This window comes from Barbus barbus (assembly GCF_936440315.1).
Source record: "Barbus barbus genome assembly, chromosome: 18".
In the NCBI taxonomy this organism is placed as follows: Eukaryota; Metazoa; Chordata; class Actinopteri; order Cypriniformes; family Cyprinidae; genus Barbus; species Barbus barbus.
In genome coordinates, this window is record NC_136746.1 from 13508413 (window position 1) to 13530609 (window position 22197).

The 22197-nt window shown below is 34.5% G+C and overlaps 2 protein-coding genes across 2 annotated transcripts; one reads left to right on the forward strand and one right to left on the reverse strand.

Moving 5' to 3' along the window:
• Positions 1-3356: 3356 nt before the first annotated feature.
• On the forward strand, positions 3357-10949 carry LOC306884041 (putative E3 ubiquitin-protein ligase TRIML1; the record flags this gene model as incomplete). The annotated part of the gene is given in 6 exon segments (XM_079439676.1): positions 3357-3469; positions 3567-3665; positions 4510-4778; positions 10062-10204; positions 10406-10771; positions 10774-10949. Coding segments are annotated over 6 exon segments (1071 nt in total). The 5' UTR covers positions 3357-3451.
• A 350-nt stretch (positions 10950-11299) lies between these two features.
• Positions 11300-18544, reverse strand: LOC306884040 (hyaluronan-binding protein 2). Its single transcript, XM_079439675.1, has 14 exons — positions 18372-18544; positions 17578-17710; positions 17400-17486; positions 16823-16930; positions 16632-16748; positions 16337-16447; positions 14770-14941; positions 14420-14514; positions 14068-14187; positions 13482-13779; positions 13133-13275; positions 12350-12484; positions 12122-12267; positions 11300-12019 (listed from the first exon to the last, which is right to left on the reverse strand). The coding sequence occupies exons 1-14, from the start codon at positions 18429-18431 to the stop codon at positions 11837-11839; spliced, it is 1908 nt and encodes a 635-aa protein (XP_079295801.1). The 5' UTR covers positions 18432-18544; the 3' UTR covers positions 11300-11836.
• Between the last annotated feature and the right edge of the window lie 3653 nt (positions 18545-22197).

Consider the following 22197-nt stretch of genomic DNA (forward strand, 5'->3'; position numbering starts at 1 on the left):
AATTTTTGCTATATGGAATGCAAAAACTTTGAAGCTAATATCTCAAAACCACCAGAATGCAGACAGAACCTTATAATTCCAAGGCGACGCAATGTCTTTGCTGCTGACCTTTGATGATCCAGTTCAACCATACTAATAAGCAAAAATGACTTTAGATAAACTAACAATTGTGCCTCATTGTTTTTTATCGCTGAAGAGTGTTGAACCTTCTTCTCCTGTGTTCCACTGTACAGACATTAATTTACTTTTCCTTCAGCCTGAGGTTTATTCATTACATTTTTTGATGTGAAAGGGCTTTTACATTTGCTATAATTAGAACTTCTTGTATTAAAAATAATCAGGCCCTGCTCATATTTAAAAAGTAATGCAAAAGTAACGTAACGCATTACTTTCCATAAAAAGTATGCAACGTAATTATTTAGGGAGTAACGCAATATTGTAATGCATTACTTTTAAAAGTAACTTTCCCCAACACTGCCTGTTAAAAAAAATGTCTTTAAAATGTTTTGTGTTGTATTTGTTAAAATAAAGTGAAATCTAACATAAAGTAGGCTACTTGCGTCAAGCGTTGAACTGTTCCCCATTTTGCCAGACGCGTTCAAAATTTGGATTACTGCTGTTAACCTTGTTAAACCGCATTTTGTTGAAAAACCAAAAAACACGTGCTACATTTTAGAACCTCTTGTGACTTTACATTCTTGTCCTAAATTTGATAGCAATTTGTTTCAGCCAGGCTTCAAATTTGGATGTGACGCTTGGAATATACAACAACTGGTACTCAGGTAAAGTTGGTTTTATACTGGCAGTTTGGCACATTCGGACTTCAATTCAATTACTTTTTTAGCCACAAATTGGACATTGGACATTCAGCGGACATTCGCAAGTAAATATGACATTAAAACAGTACTTGATATTGCTGATTAGAATTCGCAAACAATAACTTTATTGCACATATAATTTATTTATTATTAATTTATTATAAAGTTATTGAACGCGGAAATGTGTGGATGTTGTGACTGTGCGAATATAAAACCAACTTTGCCCAAGTACAACTGGTAGGGATCTTTTCTGTATTGAGGATTACAAAGCACTTAACCTCGCCCAGTACAACTACACACTCTGTACATATTTAATGAACAGTCCTCTGCCAAACATAAACAGGTGTCAAGTGCAACACACACACTTGTGTTGATGTTCACAGGTAGGCTACAGTTTACAGATAAACGAACATATAACATTTCATGTCTGGTCACCAAGACTGATTTTTAAATGCTCAAATGGTTAAAAATTAGAATAGTTCATACTTCTCAACATGATTTGTGATAACTATATCACAGGATGATAGTTTGAATGGTACGACTATGCAGAAATCACAATACTTTTTTCATTTATATGGATTTGTTTTTATTGCCTAATTAATGACCCATTTATGTTTTAAATATTAAAAAAAAAAGTTTTTCAAAAACCTGCTTTCTTCATGTGGGCCACTAGTCAACCACCCTTTCGGTATTAAAGCAGCCCATATCATATACTCAGAGGAAAATGGAACAGGATATTGGATAACAAGGTTAAAATACAGGAGCAAATATTCTCTTATTAAAGTCCAACAGCAGGGATTTAATTTGAGCTGCCTAATAGACAGTTGTTTAAAGAAGGACCAGAGGGGAGGTAACGGTGGGGTCAAGGTTTTGCTGTCTAATGGTGGAGATTGGAGAAATGAAGGGACTTTATTTCCACAGGAAATTCTGATGAAAGGTGGATTAAGGATCACAGTGGTCTTCCCAATCCACCTCTGAGTCCAGTAATGTGCTCGGGCCTGCATTTATTAGAGCACACGTAAAGCTGGCTGTGCTTATTGTTACACAAGGAGCAAGGCAAGGACAAAGGAAGACAAGTAAGATCATACTTTATTTGTGCTTGTATTTTTATGCAATATTTTGTGTTTTTAGACTGCCAGACATACTGCAGTGTTGTTGTTAAATGCCTGTCCACACACATTTAGACAAATGAAAACTAGAGCAGTGGATAAAATGAGATATGACCTAGGCTCAAGTTTCTAAAATGGTGCAAAAGAGCAATGTTATCCAAAAAGAAAAAAAATAATTACTTTTTTTTTGTTGTTGTTTACATTTAGTAACATTTCTACCAGTATCTTTTATTTTATTTTATTTATTTTAAATTTAATTTTTTTAACCAATTTTTAAAAACGTATTTGTATTTTGTATAATACAATATACTTTTGTATAAACTAATGTTACTATTGATGAAACAATGCAAACTATTGCACAAACTTTTTTTAGTTTGATTGTTAACTTTTTTAGATTGTTTAGTTAGATTTTTTTAATTTGATTGTTTTAGTTTGATTATAATATACTGTTGTACATACTACTGAGAAAGGAAAGCAAACTGTACAAATTATTTATTTTTCTTATTTTTAAAATATATTTTCCAAATGTTTTTGTACAATATTGTACAATTTATTTATCTATTTTATAAATGTAGGCTATTTGTACAAAATAGAGATACAATTGAAAAAATAATGCAAACTATTTTACAAAGTATTTATTTATTTTTACACATTTTTATTCTATTTGTGCAAAATACAATTGTATAAATTAAGGAATGCAAAATATTGTACAATGCAAACTTACTGTTACAGGGATGGTTTTATGTATATTTGATTGTGTCAGATCATCATGTTTATCAATATCAACTTTAGCAGTATCATCATCTGTCATAAATCATTTTCTGTCATAAATCTTGTAAAATAGTAGCAAATAATCTGATTCTCCCAAGATGTCCAGCCATGTGCAAGCTCTGCCGCCATCTGGTGGATTCATCTGTGAGCAGGAGTTTAAATATGAAGATTTTTTCATATTTGTGTTCAGTTTTATGTTTTTTATTCTTCTGTTCACTCATTCTGTTCTCTTCTTCTCACTGTTCTGAATCGTAGGCCAGCCTGCATGCTACTGCATGAACTGAAGGCTGTAACTGACCTTCTCATTCCTGCATTTCCCAGAATCCACTTGTACTTTGTTTCACTGTGAGTAACATTAATAGCCACATTGTAGAAAGTATACACAGGCTGTATTACAGAGCCTGATTGTTATGAATCCACATGGGACAATGTCTCACTATCCTCTTCTTTAAATACCACCTCTAAAAATGTCCTGGAGAGGAAGCGGTATGCGAGTGTCCTGTCACAGGTGGCAAGCAGCACTGCAGGGACAGATGCATCACAGCGACAAGTCAAGGTGAATGCCATTTATCTCTGGCAGGATCGTGCTACTGTGACCTACCCATGTGATCTGCTTTCACTATTAGTGAAGCATGAGCTCCTTAAAATCTCGCTTGCTGGAACATCTACAGAGTTGCAAATTACCCCCTAAGGATTTGTGAAAGCAACATAAGGACTGTCTCTCAGTCTAACAACTCAGTCCAGCAAAGTGACATGAAAGCTCAGTGTCACGTAAGTTTCGTTCACTCTTATTTTTAATCCTAAAAATGTCAAAGTTTGCCTGAATTCTCATGCATGTTTTTTTTTTTCTTCTCGTTTTCTCACCAAGACTGTAATAAAAAAAAAAAAGCAGGATCGTCTCATGAGGCAAAGGGAAGCGGTCAGATGCAGACTGAAGAAACTGAATGGCAAGCAAAATGAACTCAAAGTGAGTCTAGTGTGTAAAATAAAATCAAGCAGTTCTTCTTTAAATATATCACAAAAACACTATCTTGATCTTATGTACTCTGTTAAAAAAATATATATATATTATTAGATTAGGTTTTATAAGAAAAGAAGTATATTATTTACAAGGTTGTTTTATTTTAAGATAATTATATACAGTAAGTATATGGCTATTTTAAGCCCTGTATTTACAATACTGCAGAAAAGCTTGGGGTCAGTAAGGAGTTTTATTTTTATTGTACTGTATTCTATTGTATTTAGGAAAGAAAGAAAAAATATAGAAATGAATTCTTTTATTCAGCAAGTATGCATTTTATTGATCAAAAGTGACTGTAAATATATTTATGATGTTACAATTGTTTTGTAATGTTACAAATTCTGTTTTAAATAAATGCTGTTCTTTTATGAAAGAATCCAGGAAAAAATGTGCCATGGTTTTTACAAAAATATTAAGCAACAAAAACTGAGCACAAAATCTGTATATTTTTATATACGATAGATAGATAGATAGATAGATAGATAGATAGATAGATAGATAGATAGATAGATAGATAGATAGATAGATAGGCTATATACTATTTTACTCATTATACGTTTAGTATATCAGCATACATCGGTATACTTTTAGTATATATTAAAATATTACATTTAAACTGTTCACAATATTTCTACTATTTAATATTTCTAGTATTTTTAATCAAATAAATTCAGCCTTAGAGAGCATAAGAGACTTTTTTCGAAAGCAATAAAAAATGTATTTAAATGACAATGAAATACAATTAATCTATATTTTATTGGATTACCCAATTGAGCACCATTTTCCTCAGTCAAAGTCCTCTGCAATGAGAGAAAGTATAGTGAAGAAGTATGAAGAGATGCGGAGAGTTCTGGAGGAAGACTGTAAGATCACTCTGTCCCTGCTGGAGATGGAGGAGATGGCTGCAGTTAGAGCGCTAGACAACCTCATTGAGGCAAACTGCATCCTCCTCAGAGACATTGAGGTTCAGCTGAATGAAGGGATGATGGACAGTGACATACACACTCAAAAAAATAGCACTTTGGTTGAACATGATTTAATCGTGGACAGTGGTTCCACGTAATTACACCACATTATCTTAACAACAATGGATGATGTTAAACCAGCTTGAAATATTTGTGTTCATTTAACATGAACAGATGACATTCACTAAACATGATTTAAATACTTATTAACTTGAATTTATGGTTTTTATTGAACTTCAATTAATCATGTTATCTTAAATTTAATCCTTGATGTTAAGCCGATATGTTTACATCACTTCTAATGAATCCCATTTAGTCAAGTTACTACTATGTTATAAAATAATGAATATCACCCGTTTTTCCCCATAATTCAATGATGACTACGGAGGCAGCAAATATGTAATAAATTATTTTTACTAGGGAACAGCTTAAGCAGGTGTCACACTTTCAAAAACATTTCAAACACTTATAATACATTAAGCCTGAATTTGACAATTTATATACATTTACATTTATTCATTTAGCTGACGCTTTTATCCAAAGCGACTTACAATTGCTATATATGTCAGAGGTCGCACGCCTCTGGAGCAACTAGGGGTTAAGTGTCTTGCTCAGGGACACATTGGTGTCTCACAGTGGATTCGAACCCGGGTCTCTCACACCAAAGGCATGCGTCTTATCCACTGCGCCATCACCACCCCTTATAAAATACCACCCCTTATATATAAAAGTTTACAGAAATGTTTTCCTTTACAATGCAAAATGAAACAAACAGGTTTACATTCCTACATGTACAACAACCCATTAATAATTTTTTTTTTTAAAAATAGCCAAATTCCAAAATGTGCCTGGATCATTTTTGTAAAGGAAAAGCAAACACAATGTGTGCTATGTGGAACATCTTTGAAAACTATTTAAAATACATTGTCATTCAAACGTCTTTCCTTGAACAACAGTCAGAAGCCATTAAAACCGTCATTGAAAAAAAAAAGTTTAAAAGGACAAGTTTGACAACAACAAAAAAAAAAATTAAATAGTCACCATTAACTAACCCATGAGTCATTGAAACCCTTGATGGTTTTCCTTGACCTTCTTTGGGTGAGTTAAGGACAAATGTAATTTTTAAGGAAACTATTCCTCTTCACATATGCCTTGATGTTTAAAAAAAAAATCAAATCAATAAAAGGCATTCAAAATGTGTGAACATGAAACATGAACATGTTTTGACTATTTGACACAAAAAACATAGTTTCAAGGTAAAGATCAGTCTGTTCATCAGTCCTTTAATGAGGTGTAAAAAGCTTGGTCTTGAGGGCTTGAACTTTGGTGGAGAGTTTGTGTCCATCATGCTCCAGGAACACTTTTTGCAGGAGTTCAAAGGTGTATCGAAACTCCTTCGGATAACTAAGATTTAGGGCATAAATAAGCCCAAAATCAGCAATGCAACACCATTAGCTGCATTACCAAGCCCTTCTAGTGCTGTAACTCCTTCAAGAACTACTCCAACATCCGCAGGTTCATCACCAACTTCACATCTGATGACAAAAACGCCCATCACCATTTCTTTGAGTGCAGCTTCAGCGTTGGAAAAATCTACATCCTATAAACAGAAACAAAGTACATTAATACTAATGTACTATAAAATGTATTGTTATACACAAAATATTGTCAGAATATTCAGGCAATAATACCATGTACTCCTTGATGAGATTGTCAGGATCCTCATTTAGGTAGACAAACAGGGCTTTGAGGACACACTCCCTCTTAACATTAATGCAGGCACACTAGGGAAAATAAAGAAAATTAGCAACATGTACCAATCAACTAATACATTTTCAAGTCACACAAATCATAAGTGAGAAACAAATGATTAATTTATCTAGAAAAACAATTTTCGCAGTTATCATACCTGTGTAAGTGGCACAAGAAGTTTCCTTATCCTTTGTCCCTGAGCTCCACCTCTCTTGGCAAAGATCCTCAGAAGACTTGGAGTGTGTTCATCCAGCTTTGAGAAGAATTTTGAAATTAAGGCAACAGTTATACCCGTGCAAATTCAGCACAAACCTAAAACACAAAGAGAAAAACACCAAAACTTTAATGTATGCCCAAAAAAGCTAGCTAGCCTATGTGTTCTAACTTGCTTATATGGTGTAATTATTTTATTTGACTTATTGGCATTTTAATACATTTAATTTTATGTAAAATCCCACTTAAAGACATTAAGGTGAATTACCTCATTTATTGCTCATAAAGTCAGCAATAAGTGGAGATTCTTTGGCAACCTCTTGTCTTCTCAATGCAAATGAAAGGTCCATTAATCTTCTCACAGTTTGCTCGTTGTTCTTCTTCTTACCCTCAGAAAGAAGGGAACACTATCTGGTGCCCCCACCAGACCCAGAGATTAGCTGAACAGATTCAAAAATGGTCAAATTCATGGTTTTCTCTATGGGAGTTGTAAAATGAGACCATTTAAAAAAAACACTGTAACGTTACTGTACTGGTTACAGTCAGTATTTCTATTAGTTTATACAACTTTAAAATGTGTGTGGTTCTGAAAGACACTAATAACAAATATGAATAACTATAAAAATGATTCGCCATACACCCATACCATTCTAGCAACCAAAGGCGCAAATACCCATTATTGATATTATTATTAACAATATTCAGTAACCAATAATAATTGTCATTAATGCTTTCAAAACGCACTGAACCATCAACCACACAACACAACATTGTTATAATATCCTTGATCGATGCCATGAAAATGAACAGAGTGCAAAGATAGATGATTAAACTAACAAACATGTGCAAACTTAGACACATAACTTACCTTTTCGTTTGATGTTTAATTCTGTTAATGGCGCGGTGATCTCTTTCAGGCATAAAATCGTGGATTCTGTCATAAATTCATCCGTATCAGTCGACATAATAAAACCGTTGGCAAAATTGTTTCTAATAACACTGATGCAAATGGATAGATGAGTTAAGTTAACAGTAAGTTAACAGTTACCTGTTCGTGTGCTGTTTAATACAGTTTATGGCGCGGCCATCTCATTTAGGCTTACAATCGTGCATTCTGTCATAATAACACATTAACTTAGTATCAACCGACATCATAAAACAGTTTGATAATATTGTTTCTAATAACAGTGATGGAAATGGATGAACACGTACCTGTTTGTTTTAAGCTTATATTCCAGTTAATGGTGTGGCGATCTATGTCAGATATGCGCATGCGCAGCATTAACGCATTTTATGAATGTTGCCGCCAGGATATGCAAATTGCGTCACAACAAATGTCCGCTTCCTTTAGGTTGAGAATGTCGTTTGTTTTCAGGCTGTTTTGACATTCAGTCCGGCTGACTTTATAAAAACACACATTTTATATGTGCGATTGACTTTTACTAAACATTATTTGTATCAGTCTGATTTATTATCTAGATTTCTTCTTCTTTTTCTTCTTCTATGGATTTACTGGCGGGTCGCATACCAACTTTTTCGGTGCATACCGCCACCTCCTGTGCTGAATGTGCTGAGTGTGAAGTGATAGGTGTATATTGTAATGTCACAATGTAATGTGTATATTATATTGTAATATTGAATATTGTAATATTCTTAATGAATTGTATGTAATACAAATTTATAGTTATGTAATTCTCTTCTAGTTTCTTCTCTCAAAATAAAAGTTTTAAAATTAGTAAGTATGAATAATTTTGTGCTTTATTTTTCAAAACTTAGAAAGTAGACATTAAACCAAATAAATATGAACAACAGTAAAGGCCTTATTTTTTTTTTATATACATTTTTCATTTATGTTGCTTTGCACTAAATGTGCACAATAAATGTTGATTATTAAACTCCACATAAACTTTATTTTGTCACTAGACATACTAATAGGCTAGTGTGTGCTTCATTCGACACAAACCAAATACCATTTAAATGGATATAATGCATTGTCTTTCAGGTAACAGCAATTTAAGACAAATAACAAACCTAAAAACACCAATAACCATTTAATTGCACTTCTATAATTATAATCAAGCTATAAATTAATAAACAAAAATATTTAAAATAAAGAATAAATATTATGTAAGTTATTATATATATATTTTTAATTCAGTCATAACAGTTTGACTGAGCTAAGTGATTGAAACATGTACTTTTAAAATGAAAACTTTATGTTAAACCAACGAGTGACAGTTTTAAATCAGTTTAACATGACACAATCATGTTGAAATGAAAAATAGCCAAAATGGCATTAATTCAACATGAATTGTTCAGGTAAAGTGAACAAAACTGAAAAATCATTTTTTTGAGTGCAGCTTAGTGACAGGGTGAGCCTTTTATCAGGAGAACAATAGACTGGCCAATTGTCATGAACTCTTTTTATTTCTATTTGTTGTACCTCAATGCAGCATGGGCTGTCATTATATAAAAATATCATGAACAGACCAATAATTCAAATGACCAACAATACATGGTGAAACCTACCATCCCTGCAACATAATACATTCTCACTATATATTTCTGCCTCTCTCTCTCATAGGTCACAATGTATGAGGACAGGTATGTATATTTAGAACCGCACTTAAGAGAGATTGTTTTGTCACTATGTCAGGCATTCCAGGCTTCACTGGCACAATGAAATCTGAATGACCCATCTGCAAAGGTATTTTGGTTGTAGAGATCATGTTTGCCAGCATCCAGTTCATGTGTAGGTTTATTTAATTTGCTGTTATGAACACTGTTTAGCTTACAGGAACAAACATTTCTTAAATTATTTCATTAATTCTATAGCTGGATGGGTTCATTGAGTTTACATGCACAAAATGTTGAATACAGTATCCCTGTATTAATCTGAATTTTAGGCTTTAAGGCCATTGCACACTGAGTCCGAAATTTTCGCATGTGTTTTTTCAAATTCCCCATCCTTTCCTATCAAAATACATGCTATGGATGCGAAAACGCAGAAAATTTAATCTGATCCTAATTTTTTTTTGATGGATGAAAGTTTTGGAGGCAGTGTGCAAACGTGATTGACACAACGTGAGGTCGTATTTATTTTTTAACGTGCGAACATTTCGGACTCAGTGTGCAGAGACCGGCTTTACCCTTAAGTAACTCTTTTTATGATATTTTTGATCAAATACATTTTGGGGAGAATTTCAATAGTTTTTTGTTTGTTTGTTTGTTTGTTTGTTTTTATTTAAATGGTATGAATATTTTATTAATGGTATGGTTTGAATTATTTTGAATTTTAGTGTAGCCAAAAAAATAGTAATTCTAGCTACTAACCTTAAACTCAATCTAACCCTCAACCTTTTATATAGAGGACAGGTGTTATCTGTGGTTCTGATCTACTTGCTGTTGGCAGTGTGCTGGAGTTGCTAACAGCGACAGACCCAGGTCTCATAAAACTTGATGAGGCCAAATCAGATCAGCTACTGGGCCTCACCAACAGTTTACTACTGTTTATCCGTTCACAGATCCCCATCGCTAAGAGGCTGCTGAAGAGCTGTGAGTAACTGTCAATAGCACATAAAATCGATGATCATTTGCATGAACAATTTGCAGCAAATGAATGTTACTTTTTTAGCTCACTGACAAACAGATTGCAATAGCTTGTTTACATAGAAAAACAATAGAAAAGTAGCACAGTGGAATGAAAAAATGTATTCTTTGTGAACAGTTAGGGTAGATCCCATGTTTATTTTGCAGATTCCTCAGAAGTGGTCCTTGACCCTTCCACTGCCCATCCCAAGCTGATTATTTCATCTGAAGGGGACTGTGCCACTTTCACAGATGTATGGCAAGATGTCCCTGAGCATAAGGGACGCTTTGACACCACCCTCAACGTCTTGAGCGTCCAATGTTGGGATTCTGGTCGCCATTACTGGGAGGTAGACGTGAGTGGAAAGATCTACTGGGAACTGGGTCTCACTTACCCATCCATTTCAAGAAAATGCCAAAAGGAGGACTGCTGGTTGGGCCGGCATGCTGAATCTTGGTGCCTGGAGTACTTTGATGGAGACTACAATGCTTGGCATGGAGGTACTGCTCATCCTTTGCCCATTTCCACCTGCTTCTAGGGATCTACTGCAGCTTTTCTGGAGGTCTGGTGACATTTTTAGGGGTAGATAGCATGACGCCGCTCTACTCTTTCTGTGCTGGAATATTTACAGACTCTCTACACCTGGCTCTTTGTCCAGGTCATGATCTTCAGGGGACAAACTCAAAGCCTGTTAAGATCTGTCGATCTTAATCATCTTTAAAACTCATACTTCATGCTTAAATGCACATTGTAGAATTTAGAAGATAAAGTAGGCCTTCCTAGCACAAGTTTCTTTGATTTCACTCTGACTTTGAGTAGATTAGATTTGTTAGTTTGTATTTTCCAAAGTTAAAAATAAAACGTCATACATTTTTTGTAGAGCAACAGTTGATTCAACTGCACTGCAAACCTTCAAACAAATGTGATTTAATTTATCATCATTTGGAAGAATCAACGCTTCAGACTGGTGGGATAAAAGATATGCAAATGCATGCCATATATATACTAACTTTCAAAAGTATGGGGTTAGCAAGAATTTTAATGTTTTTGAAAGAACACTCTTATGCTCACCAAGGCTGCATTTATTTGACAAAAATACAGTAAAAAAACATATACAGTAATGTATGTATGTGACAAATAAAATTTGAATTTGAAAAAGCAATATTGTGAAACATTATTACAATTTAAAATAAGTTTTCTTTTTTCAGCATCATTAGTCCAGTCTTCGGTGTCTCATGATCTTTCAGAAGTCATTCTATGCTGATTTTCTCAAGAAACATTTCTTATTATTATCAATATTGAAACAATTGTGCTGCTTAATATTGTGTGGAAATTTTTACTGGCTGTTACTGTAATTTTCAATCAATTTAATTAATCCTTGCAATAATGTTTTTTTTTTTTTAACTGCCGACACCAAACTTTTGATTATTTTAGTGTAAAGTTAATTAAAAATGTAACTGAAAGATATTTGTGTCACACACTCAAAAAATAATTATAATAATTCCACGATGACACAAGATTTTTTTAATTCATCAGAAGAATTCTCTCAAACTTTGCTGGTGCATCATAGTACACAACAGAAAACACTGTGGACGTGGTTAATATTTCATGGACATGCTACTGTGGGACATTAATTTTTCATTGATCCAATCCAAATATTTAAGGACTCTGGTATAGACACCAGGCTTGTTCTTCTCCCCACAACTGTCTCCCCAGCTCACTATACCATAGATATAGTGTGTTTGATTTCTCTCACAGGTTAAAGGCCCACCAGAGTCACCCTGCCAGAAAGAGAGTTGAATGTTAATGTCATTATTGTTACAGCAGTACCATCTCCTTTTAATTTTAGTAAACAACATTATACCGTTATAATGATGACCCACCTGACAGGAGTCTACTCCACCCTTGAGATAGCCAGCGCAAAACATGCCATCATTCAGCAAAGATGCATATACTTTATCACTGGAACAAGCCTCCTGAGAAATCAGCAAAACCTGTGCATCAAGCAAATGCGCAGAGCCATACTCTGCTATAGACAGGAAGGAAAAGAGAACAGATTCAGTCATTTCATACTTAAACACAAATTCAGAAATAGACATATGGAAACATACACGTCTCTGTGGCTCCCCATCCAGAAATTCTGCATTCTGTTCCATCTGCAAAAGGTTCTTTGGGCAAGCAGGCGGCCTTCACAAACTGAGTTTCCTTAGCACATTCTCCATTAGTAGCTTTCAGTTTTAATAGAGCTACACCACAAGAAAGAATATAAAAAAAAAAGAAAATACAAGAAAATAAAAAGTATTGACTTTAAGTAGTTTGTTGAACTTCTCGTGATTTTTATTACCAAATAGCCAGATTAATTGCATAGGATCTAAACAATAATGTGAACATATTAACATTTTTGAGGTCTTTTGTTTTAAAATTCTTATTCTTATCAGGCTTTTATTTTGGAATTCTTGTTCCCCTGTCTGTGCTTTTTGATATTTTTCTGATTTTATGCAGGGGCTTCTCCTGTCTTGTTGTGTGTTTCTGTAAATTTTGCCTAAATAAAGAATCCTACAGCAGAGCTTTTAGATCATTTGTTTTCTTTGTATGAGACACCAACAATACATTATGGGTATTTTCTTGTACACTACTTATTGTATGGGTTTGAATGAGTACACTACATAATTTCAACTAAAAATATCTGACATTCAAAATAGTGTGCAATACTTAAGCTGATATGAACAATTTTGGCCACAGCTAAGAAAAGGAACACGACCTTCAAAATAAAAGCCTGATGAGCTGAAGAACAGAAAGCACTAAAAATTAAAAAAAACAAAAACAAATGTAAAATCTATAACACTGATCATTATTAAAATCCTGTTTGTGCACATGAATGTCTACATACTCACCAATATCATTGTAGACGACATCAGGGGTTACCTTGAACTTCTCATGGATGATAGTGGTCTGAACCAGCACAGTCTGATCCATTTGCTCCTTTTGTATCAAATTTAGTCCTCCCAATATAACTCTGTATTCATGCGTTTTATCACTGTACACACAACAACAAAAAAAATAAACTAAGCGATTGTTATTTCTGGTTTTACTATTAAACTAAATATATTGTTATTAGAAAATTGTCCAGTTTATTCACCACCGCAAAACATTTAAGAATATTGAAATAATTCTGTAATTGAAATAATTTTTGTTCATTGGTTGGATTATGTACTTTAATACTGTACTAAAGGCCATACTTACATACAGTGGGCAGCGGTCAGTACCCAACAGGGCTTGATAAGGGTGCCTCCACAGATGTGTCTGTACTCTTGAATGGATCCTTTAGGCCTATCCTGTACTGATACTTGCCATGGATGGGCTCCAGGAATAGCTTTGAGACCCCCGTAAATCCGGTTTGTTCGTAGTTGTTTTTTCAGATCAGGTTTACCACAGGAAAGAAAATCCCTTTTTAAAGTATAGTTCTTTGGTAATGTGGTTGGTAGGACAGGAGTAGTGATTATTTGGGCTGAACTGGTGCTCTCTGGGGTTATGCTGCCATCTGGTAGGTGACATTTGTGGAAACGAAGTATGAGGATTTGTATAGATTAGAGTTTGACATTGCTATAAACATCTGTTCAATGAGCCGTGCTGTTGGACTGGAGTACTCTTGGAGTGTCTCTCGCAAATGAAATAAAAAAACTAACTATTATATTTAGAATGGTAATTAATATCATTAAAGCGACTCCCCCAGCTTTTGGTTTAAACTTTCAATGAAACAAAGCTGGATTAATAACTGTGCTTCTGCACTGTCATCAGTTTTACCTGGGTAATGATGAGGAAGTCTTACCTGTCTTAGCTGGTACGGTTGGTTGGAGAGTAGTTCCTTTTGGTGGAATGCTGTCTGTGAATCCATCTGTGGTGGGTCGAGCTTCAGCAGTGGTGGACACCATTTTTATGGTAGTTGTTGCTGTGGAAATAGTACAGCATGTGAGTAATAGCTAATAATGGAATTTGATGCAGGTTTAATAATGTTAGATCATGTACTTTAATACATCTACTGGGTCAGAGAGGGTTCAAGGATATGATTCTTGATTTATTAAGTCAAATGACTCTAATGGCTACATAATCTAAAGGCTGCTGTGTTTGTGTTGTTGAGTATTAGATTATAAACCACACTGTGTTTTTATCATAAATCTTACCAGGTATGGGACATTTTCTGACATCACAATAATCCCATCGAAGTCTCTTGTCCTTCTTTATAAAGCACCATGGCTTCTTATCTCCGTCAGGGTTTCTGTAATGAAGGATTTGCTGTTGAGTTGAGGGTTACTATGATTACCAGCTCAGCCCATCTGTATACATGTGTTTTTGTTCATGTGTGCATATACAGTGAATTCCAAAAATCTGACATTAAAATAAACAAATTTAAACATGTTAAAGTTTTAGGATTCAAAAAATGCAAAATGATTTAACATACAATGAATGCAATACTTCTAGGTCAATAATTAATATGTGAGTCCCAGGCTTTCAGTCCCCACATGTTTGTAACCTGCAGAAGTTATGCGGTCCCAGGCCTTCATTAGATGCAAATGCCACTGAAGGAAAAGCTCCTTTATCCAGAATGAACTCAGAGTTCCAGTCGAGACACTCATGCCCATCATCTGTCTCAGACACCTTCCCTCTGTATGACTGTCCATCCCCCTCATAGCAGTCATCAGGGCCTGAGGATACAGTCACAGCACAGTATGATTGTGTGTTTATGTTGTTGTCATGTTGCAAGAAAACCATAAAACAAAAAAATATCACAGAACAAAACCTTTGAGATCCTTATGACAATGTGTCAACGTAAAGTTCAGATTCATACATCAAATGGTATGGCCCACAGAAAACCACATGACATTCATGAGTAAAAAATAAGAAAACTTGAAATATATAATATAATAATGAAATATGTAAAAATAATAGTGTAAATTCAAATTTAACCACAAAAAAAATGATTAACTCAACAATTACAGTGTCACACCCCTGGACTGTTTTCATTCCCCATGTGCTCCCCATGTGACCTACTTTTCCCTCATGTTTTATTGTGTCATTATCTTCAGGTTTGTCTAGTCATTATCCTCATTTACATTCCCCATACAAGTTGTATTCTGTTCAGTGGTTCTTTGTCCGGTCTCGTCTATGTATATGTGTGTGTTTACTACCCTCCTGTGATGGATTACCCTTATGTGGATGATTAAAGACTGTTTCTCGTTATTCTTCTGCTTTTTGCGTTCACTCCTGCACCATACCATGACATTGCTTGACATTTTTAAAGTCATTAATCCATTTTATAGCTATTTTTTGCTATGAGGATTACATTTACATTTATGCATTTAGCAGACGCTTTTATCCAAAGCGACTTACATTGCATTCAAGTTACAGTTTTTACATTTTATCAGCTCTTATCAGCAGGATAACATGCAATTAGTTTCTTAAATATTTTTCTTTGTCTGTAATGTGAACGGAAAAAATGAAAAAGTATTACGAAAAATGAAAAAGTAATAAAAAATAGATTTTTTTTTCTCAGTAACAGACAACAATTGACATGTTATTTATGTATGAAGTGCCAAAAGAATATAAAAAAAAACTTTTTTCACTAACATCCATTACATTTCTAAAATGTGACCCTGGACCACAAAACCAGTCTTAAGTCGCTGGGGTATATTTGTAGCAATAGCCAAAAATACATTGTATGGGTCAAAATTATTGATTGTTCTTTAATGCCCAAAATCATTAGGATATTAAGTAAAGACAATGTTCCATGAAGATATTTTGTAAATTTCTTACCGTAAATATATCAAAACTCCATTTTTGATTAGTAAAATGCATTGCTATGAACTTCATTTGGACAACTTTAAAGGCGATTTTTTTGCACCCTCAGATTGCAGGTTTTCAAATAGTTGTATCTCGGCCAGAATAAATACAGTAGTTGTATTTATTCAGCTTTCAGATGATTGACTCTTAAGACTGGTTTTGTGGTCCAGGGTCACACATATATTTTAAATTCAGAATCTTTTATGTACAGAAATTAATCCAAGGAGAGAAATGCAGTGTCTCTGTAATCATACACTCACCTACTTGACAATATTGTCCACTGTAACCATCCGGACACATGCAATCAAAATCACCCTCGTCTATAACACAACTGCCATTATTCTGACAAGGGTTTGGATTACATGGAGCAGCTAAACAAAAAGACAAAGAAATCATAAACCGAGCATATACAACCCACATATCTTCGTTGCATAGAAATCTGATTTAGTTGTAGACCAGTTTTTCTCTTTGGTCTGAGCATTCTAGAACCAAATCAGTTTGTTTGTTAAGAAACAGTGTCTTGGTGCAGCATAAGTTCAGTGCTGTATGTCTTACTTGATCTACAGTTTGGTGGTGCAAATGGTGGAATACACTTGCACTTATAGTAGGGAGGAGATGGGGTCAGAAGACACAGTCCTGCCCCACAGGTTCTCTTCTTACAAACCCTTTTCCCTAAAACAAACATCAAATGCTTTTCAAAACTCAAAACTTCAGCGGTGAGCAGGTGGTGTGAAGTGAATTCATACCTCTCTGGCATCTTCTACCTACAAACTGCTTTGGGCATTTGCATTTGAATTTATCTCTCTTTTCTTCACACTCCCCACCGTTCAGGCATGGATTTGGACGGCATTTTCCTGAGTAACCAAAGGGGGAAATGTTTATTTGCCTTTATTTGAGCTGATTTGAATTTGGTAGAATGTTTCTAATGTTTTGACAATACAATAAAAACAGTAATATTGTTAATATTGTGATTTTTTTAAATGATTATTATTGGAAGATATTTTAAAACGTAATTTATTCCAGTAATGGCAAAGCTGAATTTTCAGTAGCTATTACTCCAGTCTTCAGTGTCACATGATCCTTCAGAAATAATTCTAATATGCTGATTTGGTGCTCAAGAAACATTTTTCTTCTTATTATTATTATTATTATCAATGCTGAAAACATCAGTGCTGCTTAATATTTTTGTGGATACCATGCTATTCTTTTCTTCAGGACACTTTGATGAATAGAACAGCATTTATTTGAAATCAAAGATCTTTTGTAACATTAGAAATGTCTTTACTGTTTAATGTCTTTAGAAATCTGTTTAATGAATCATACCTTTTAGACCTTGAAGCTCAAACAGCCAATCGTTTCCATCGTCATCGTCATCAGAGTCATCTGAGCTTTCAAACTCAGCCCTCAAGCCTGATATCATAAGTTGTAAATTGGACATTGGACGCAAAGACATATAAATATGGATATGTTTTAAATTTTAACCCAAAGGGTGACCACTTACTCTCCAATCTTTCTTTGCCTCTCGTTCCATGATGTTTACCGCCAGGCCTCCCAGGTTTATCTCGTGGTCCGTGTTTATCATGGTGCCCATGTTTACCACGTTGCTCATGCTTATCATGTTTCTCTTTCTTCAACTGTTGAGAGGTGAGAAACTTGCTCAGAAAATGCATTCTTTTATCAAGATCAGCTAAATGTGATTCAAATCTGATATTCAAACATTAGACAGTATGAATACAAATTACACACTGTAATCGACCATAATTTGACCAATTACAAGCAAAACATAATATATGACCATGATTTTTTTAATTGAGATTTATACAAATATATCTGAAAGCTGAATAAACAAGCTTTCCATTGATGTATGATTTGTTATGATCGGACAATATTTGGCCGAGATACAACTATTTGAAAATCTGGAATCTGAGGGTGCAACAAAATCAAAATATTGAGAAAATCGCCTTTAAAGTTGTCCAAATTAAGTCCTTAGCAATATGTATTACTAATAAAAAATTAAGTTTTGATATATTTACGGTAGGAAATTTACAAAATATCTTCATGGAACATGGTCTTTACTTAATATCCTAATGATTTTTGACATAAAAGAAAAATCGATCATTTTGACTCATACAATGTATTGTTATTGCTACAAATACTTAAAATTGGTTTTGTGGTCACATATAGCATCACTTAATTTTCATCCAGATGAAAAGTCTCTTATGTACAACAATGTATTTTAAGAATAACAGAAGTAATGATGCTGTGGTATATCAGCATATAACTGTTCATACGCACCTGTGCAGGGATAATGACAGCACAGAGAAAGAGGAGCAGCAGACACAGCTTGAGATTCATGCTGGCCGTTGGTCTCTGAAGGAGTGACACTCTGCAGATCTGCTCTAAATCTTACTTCGCATAGAAGGTCAGTGTCCTGTGAGGGTGTTTGTGGGTTTATGTCTATACAAGTGTGTGTGAATGGTTAACAGGCATACAGGCTTATGTGGGTCTGTGTAATGGACAAAAGTCAAACCCCTTATTTATGGATTTCAAAAGTCTTATCTTTAGTTTATCTATACTTAGGTGAAGCAAGTACAGTCTGCTACAATTTTTTGGACCATGTTTTTTACTTTCAAAATGCATTAAAATGTGACTGTCGCATTATTAAGAGAGGCTTAATAATTAAATAAGCAGTAATCATATAAGCAAAAAGTCATGCAGAGAATGTTTCTGGATTATTGGATATGCTGGCAGGTCACAGATCATATTGACAAAGTGGGATACTGTTTGTTTCATTGCAGACTTTGTCCGAAGTGTGGATTGTGAGAGGTCATGCTCTTTCAAAGGTAAAAGGCAAAAAGTATAATATAAATATTAAATACCACATGATCAGTACAGTTTCTTTCTTTTTCTTTTTTTGCATGTCTTTGAAAGTTGACAAAAATTACATTATTTTTTATGATGAAACATTTGTGAAAGATATGTGCTATGTGTGTGTTCTTCCTCAGTTTCCTGTTTGCCCTTATTTGGTTTTGTTCTGGTTTTCCTTAGTTCCTTATTAGTTAATTCAATATCTCATTCACTCCTTTGTTTCTGTTTTCTTTATAAGCATTCAGTTTGGTCATTATGTTTGTCGAGTCTTAAAGTTATGTGAACGTTATATGGATGTAGATTTCTTGTATTCTGAAACCCTTTATTCATTAAAAGCCTGTTTTCCATTTACGCACTGTTTCCCGAATCCCTTGGAGGAGCGTTTCGCAACAATATGTTGCTTGCAATATATAAATAAATAAAAGTATTTTGTCAATTATTTTGAGTAGCCATCAATGAAAACAGATGGTCTAATAACAACACCAACCAGCAGGGGTAATTAGCCATGCTATTGCAAGACTTTGGCCCCGTTTGCTTCTGACTAACAATTCAAGCAGAAAAATTGAAATTCTGTCATGAATTACTCACCCTCATGTCGTACCAAACCCATAAGAGCTTTGTTCATCTTCAGAACACAAACTAAGATATTTTTGATGAAATCTGAGAGCTTTCTGACATGCAAGTGACACGTTCGAGGCCCAGAAAGGTAGTAAGGACATCGTTAAAAAGTCCTTATTTTTGTTTTCTTTGCACACAGAATCTGTTATCGTAGCTTCATAACATTACGGTTGAACCACTGATGTCACATGGACTATTTTAACGATGTGCTTTCTGGGCCTTGCATGTGGTAGTTGCGTCTCTGTCTATCCAGGGTCAGAAAGCTCTTGGATTTAATCAAATCATCTTAATTTGTGTTCTGAAGACGAACAAAGGTCTTACATGTTTGGAACAACACAAGGGTGAGTCATTAATGACAGAATTTTCATTTTTGGCTGAACTATCCCTTTAAGAGTAACACAAAACTCCTCATTGCTTTCTTTTACATCTGGACAATCTGAATTAAGCAAATCATCAATGTACCAAATATATTCTTCTCTAAATATATTGTCATATTCTCAAATGTCCAATATATTCTCTGTTGTTTGTCTCTACTTTCATTCTACTAGTCTCATGCATGTTCAAATTAGTTCAGTGTCCCTACAGCACCTTCAGTATCTTACCACACGAGGGCGCTAGAATATCTCTTAATATAATATAATTGATTCATATGAAAGCCCTATAAAAAAAATAACCACTGAACTACAGGTTATTATATATAAATTCCATAATAATAACTTACAAAGAGGATGTTGCATTACAGCTAAAATTATAAATTCTATTTTTATGATAGCCATTAGAATACACACATCAATCTAACACATATTTATAGAGTATTAACACATAATTCTAAATAAATAAATGATACAGCACCCACACATCTTTATTATCTCCTGGTAAAATACTTCATAGACAGTCTATGTAATGTATTGTAACACTAGACACATAAACATACACACTGCCATTTCTTCAGTGTTGTTTTCATCTCCAGCTGCACATCATTTCTGCATTAGTAACATGATAAAGACAATGATGAAAGAGTGCAACCTAACCCTCTCTCTCTGGATCATAGTTTCTGTTATTGTGCAATAGATGATTGTTTAGGTCTGGTGACAGTGATGTTGTTGTATGTGTGTTTAATCTGAGTTAATGTTTTCTAAATGTAGGTTTAATAACAACATAAAAATTGATTTCATGAACAGATAGAGACACTGAATATGAGTGAGAAAGTAGAGTACATTCTTGACTAAAAGAGCAGGTCAGCTCTTTGAGCCCCCGTTACACAGGCAGACAGAGGATTCTGCCCCTCACTAGCTCACACAACAGAGAAGAGAGAGTGTGTTCTGCAGTCAGGACAGATGGTAGGCTCTATTGCATAATCTGTTTCTGCTATAAATCGTTTACAGAATGTGATATCACATGTTTATCCTCCTAGTCAGTGTTCCACAACCACTTCCATTGCAGGTGCTTTGGCTGATGTATTCACTATGACCTACATAAAGTTATACAATAGGGAAAATCTAAAACACGGCAAAATAAACCAAAACTGTCTCATGGGCCTTGTATTTTAAATTAAGCACATTTAATGCTTGTGAGGCTGACAAGCCATTTCAGTTTCTTTTTATTAGCTATTATATATTACATTGCCATTTACAAGAGTACTGAGGCCTGGGTTTGCTGTCATTCTTCAGTGTGTTTTGCATGTGCTCATGACTTACTTTAACATCTAAACTGCCATGAAATTTTCTTAATTTTCAACTGGCAAATATTCAAATGGCAGTCCCTGTTGTAGCAGCCCATGAAGTCTGGTTTTGCTTCCCATGCCCTGAAATCAACCTCAGTTATGTCGCTTCCCAGTGGGACAACCAGGTTACATAAAATGGTACAAATATGGCTAATATGGCTTTTCCTTATTATGAACGCAAAGGATGCCATCTCTCTGTTTACCTTGGTTTCTATCAACAGAGCCAATTTAATTTTCCTGAGAGAGAAAAGGCAGTTCTCCTGAGTGAGATAATTTTATTTCTCTCCCGCTGTGAGTGTACAGTGTTATCTTACCCAGATGATAATACATCTTTATTTGTCTATATCTGGCATACAGTCATTTTCTGTTGTCCTATGTAATGATCACTGCAAATGATTCCCTGAGAAAACACAATGAAACTCAGTTCAGTGTCAACAAAGTATGGAAATAATATTTTATAGCACTGCTTGTTTGCTGCAAAAAGAAGAACAATCACCTTTTCAATAATTTATTTATTCATATGAAGATTTACTTTATTTGTGAACAGATGTATTGAATTTGTCCAGAAGAGTTGATGACATTACTTCCCTACGAACAGGAAGTCCAACAATTTCGTGCAAAGGACTATATCTTCAACAATCCAGAATTATCTGCATCTTAATTTGGATACGCCAAATTATACCAGTTCTAGTGTTGCGATAGACCAGACTGGGTTGGATCCATTTGCAGCTTTTATTAAAATTGGTCAAACAGGCAGGGTCAATCACCAGCAAACTGAGCAATAGAGGCGAGGCAGAGACAGAGTCAAGAAAACAGGCAGAAGGCCGAGGCAGGCATCGAGAATCAAAAGTCCAATAAACAAATCCAAGTCGGGGCAGGCAGAGAACAATCAGCAACGATACACAGTCCAGG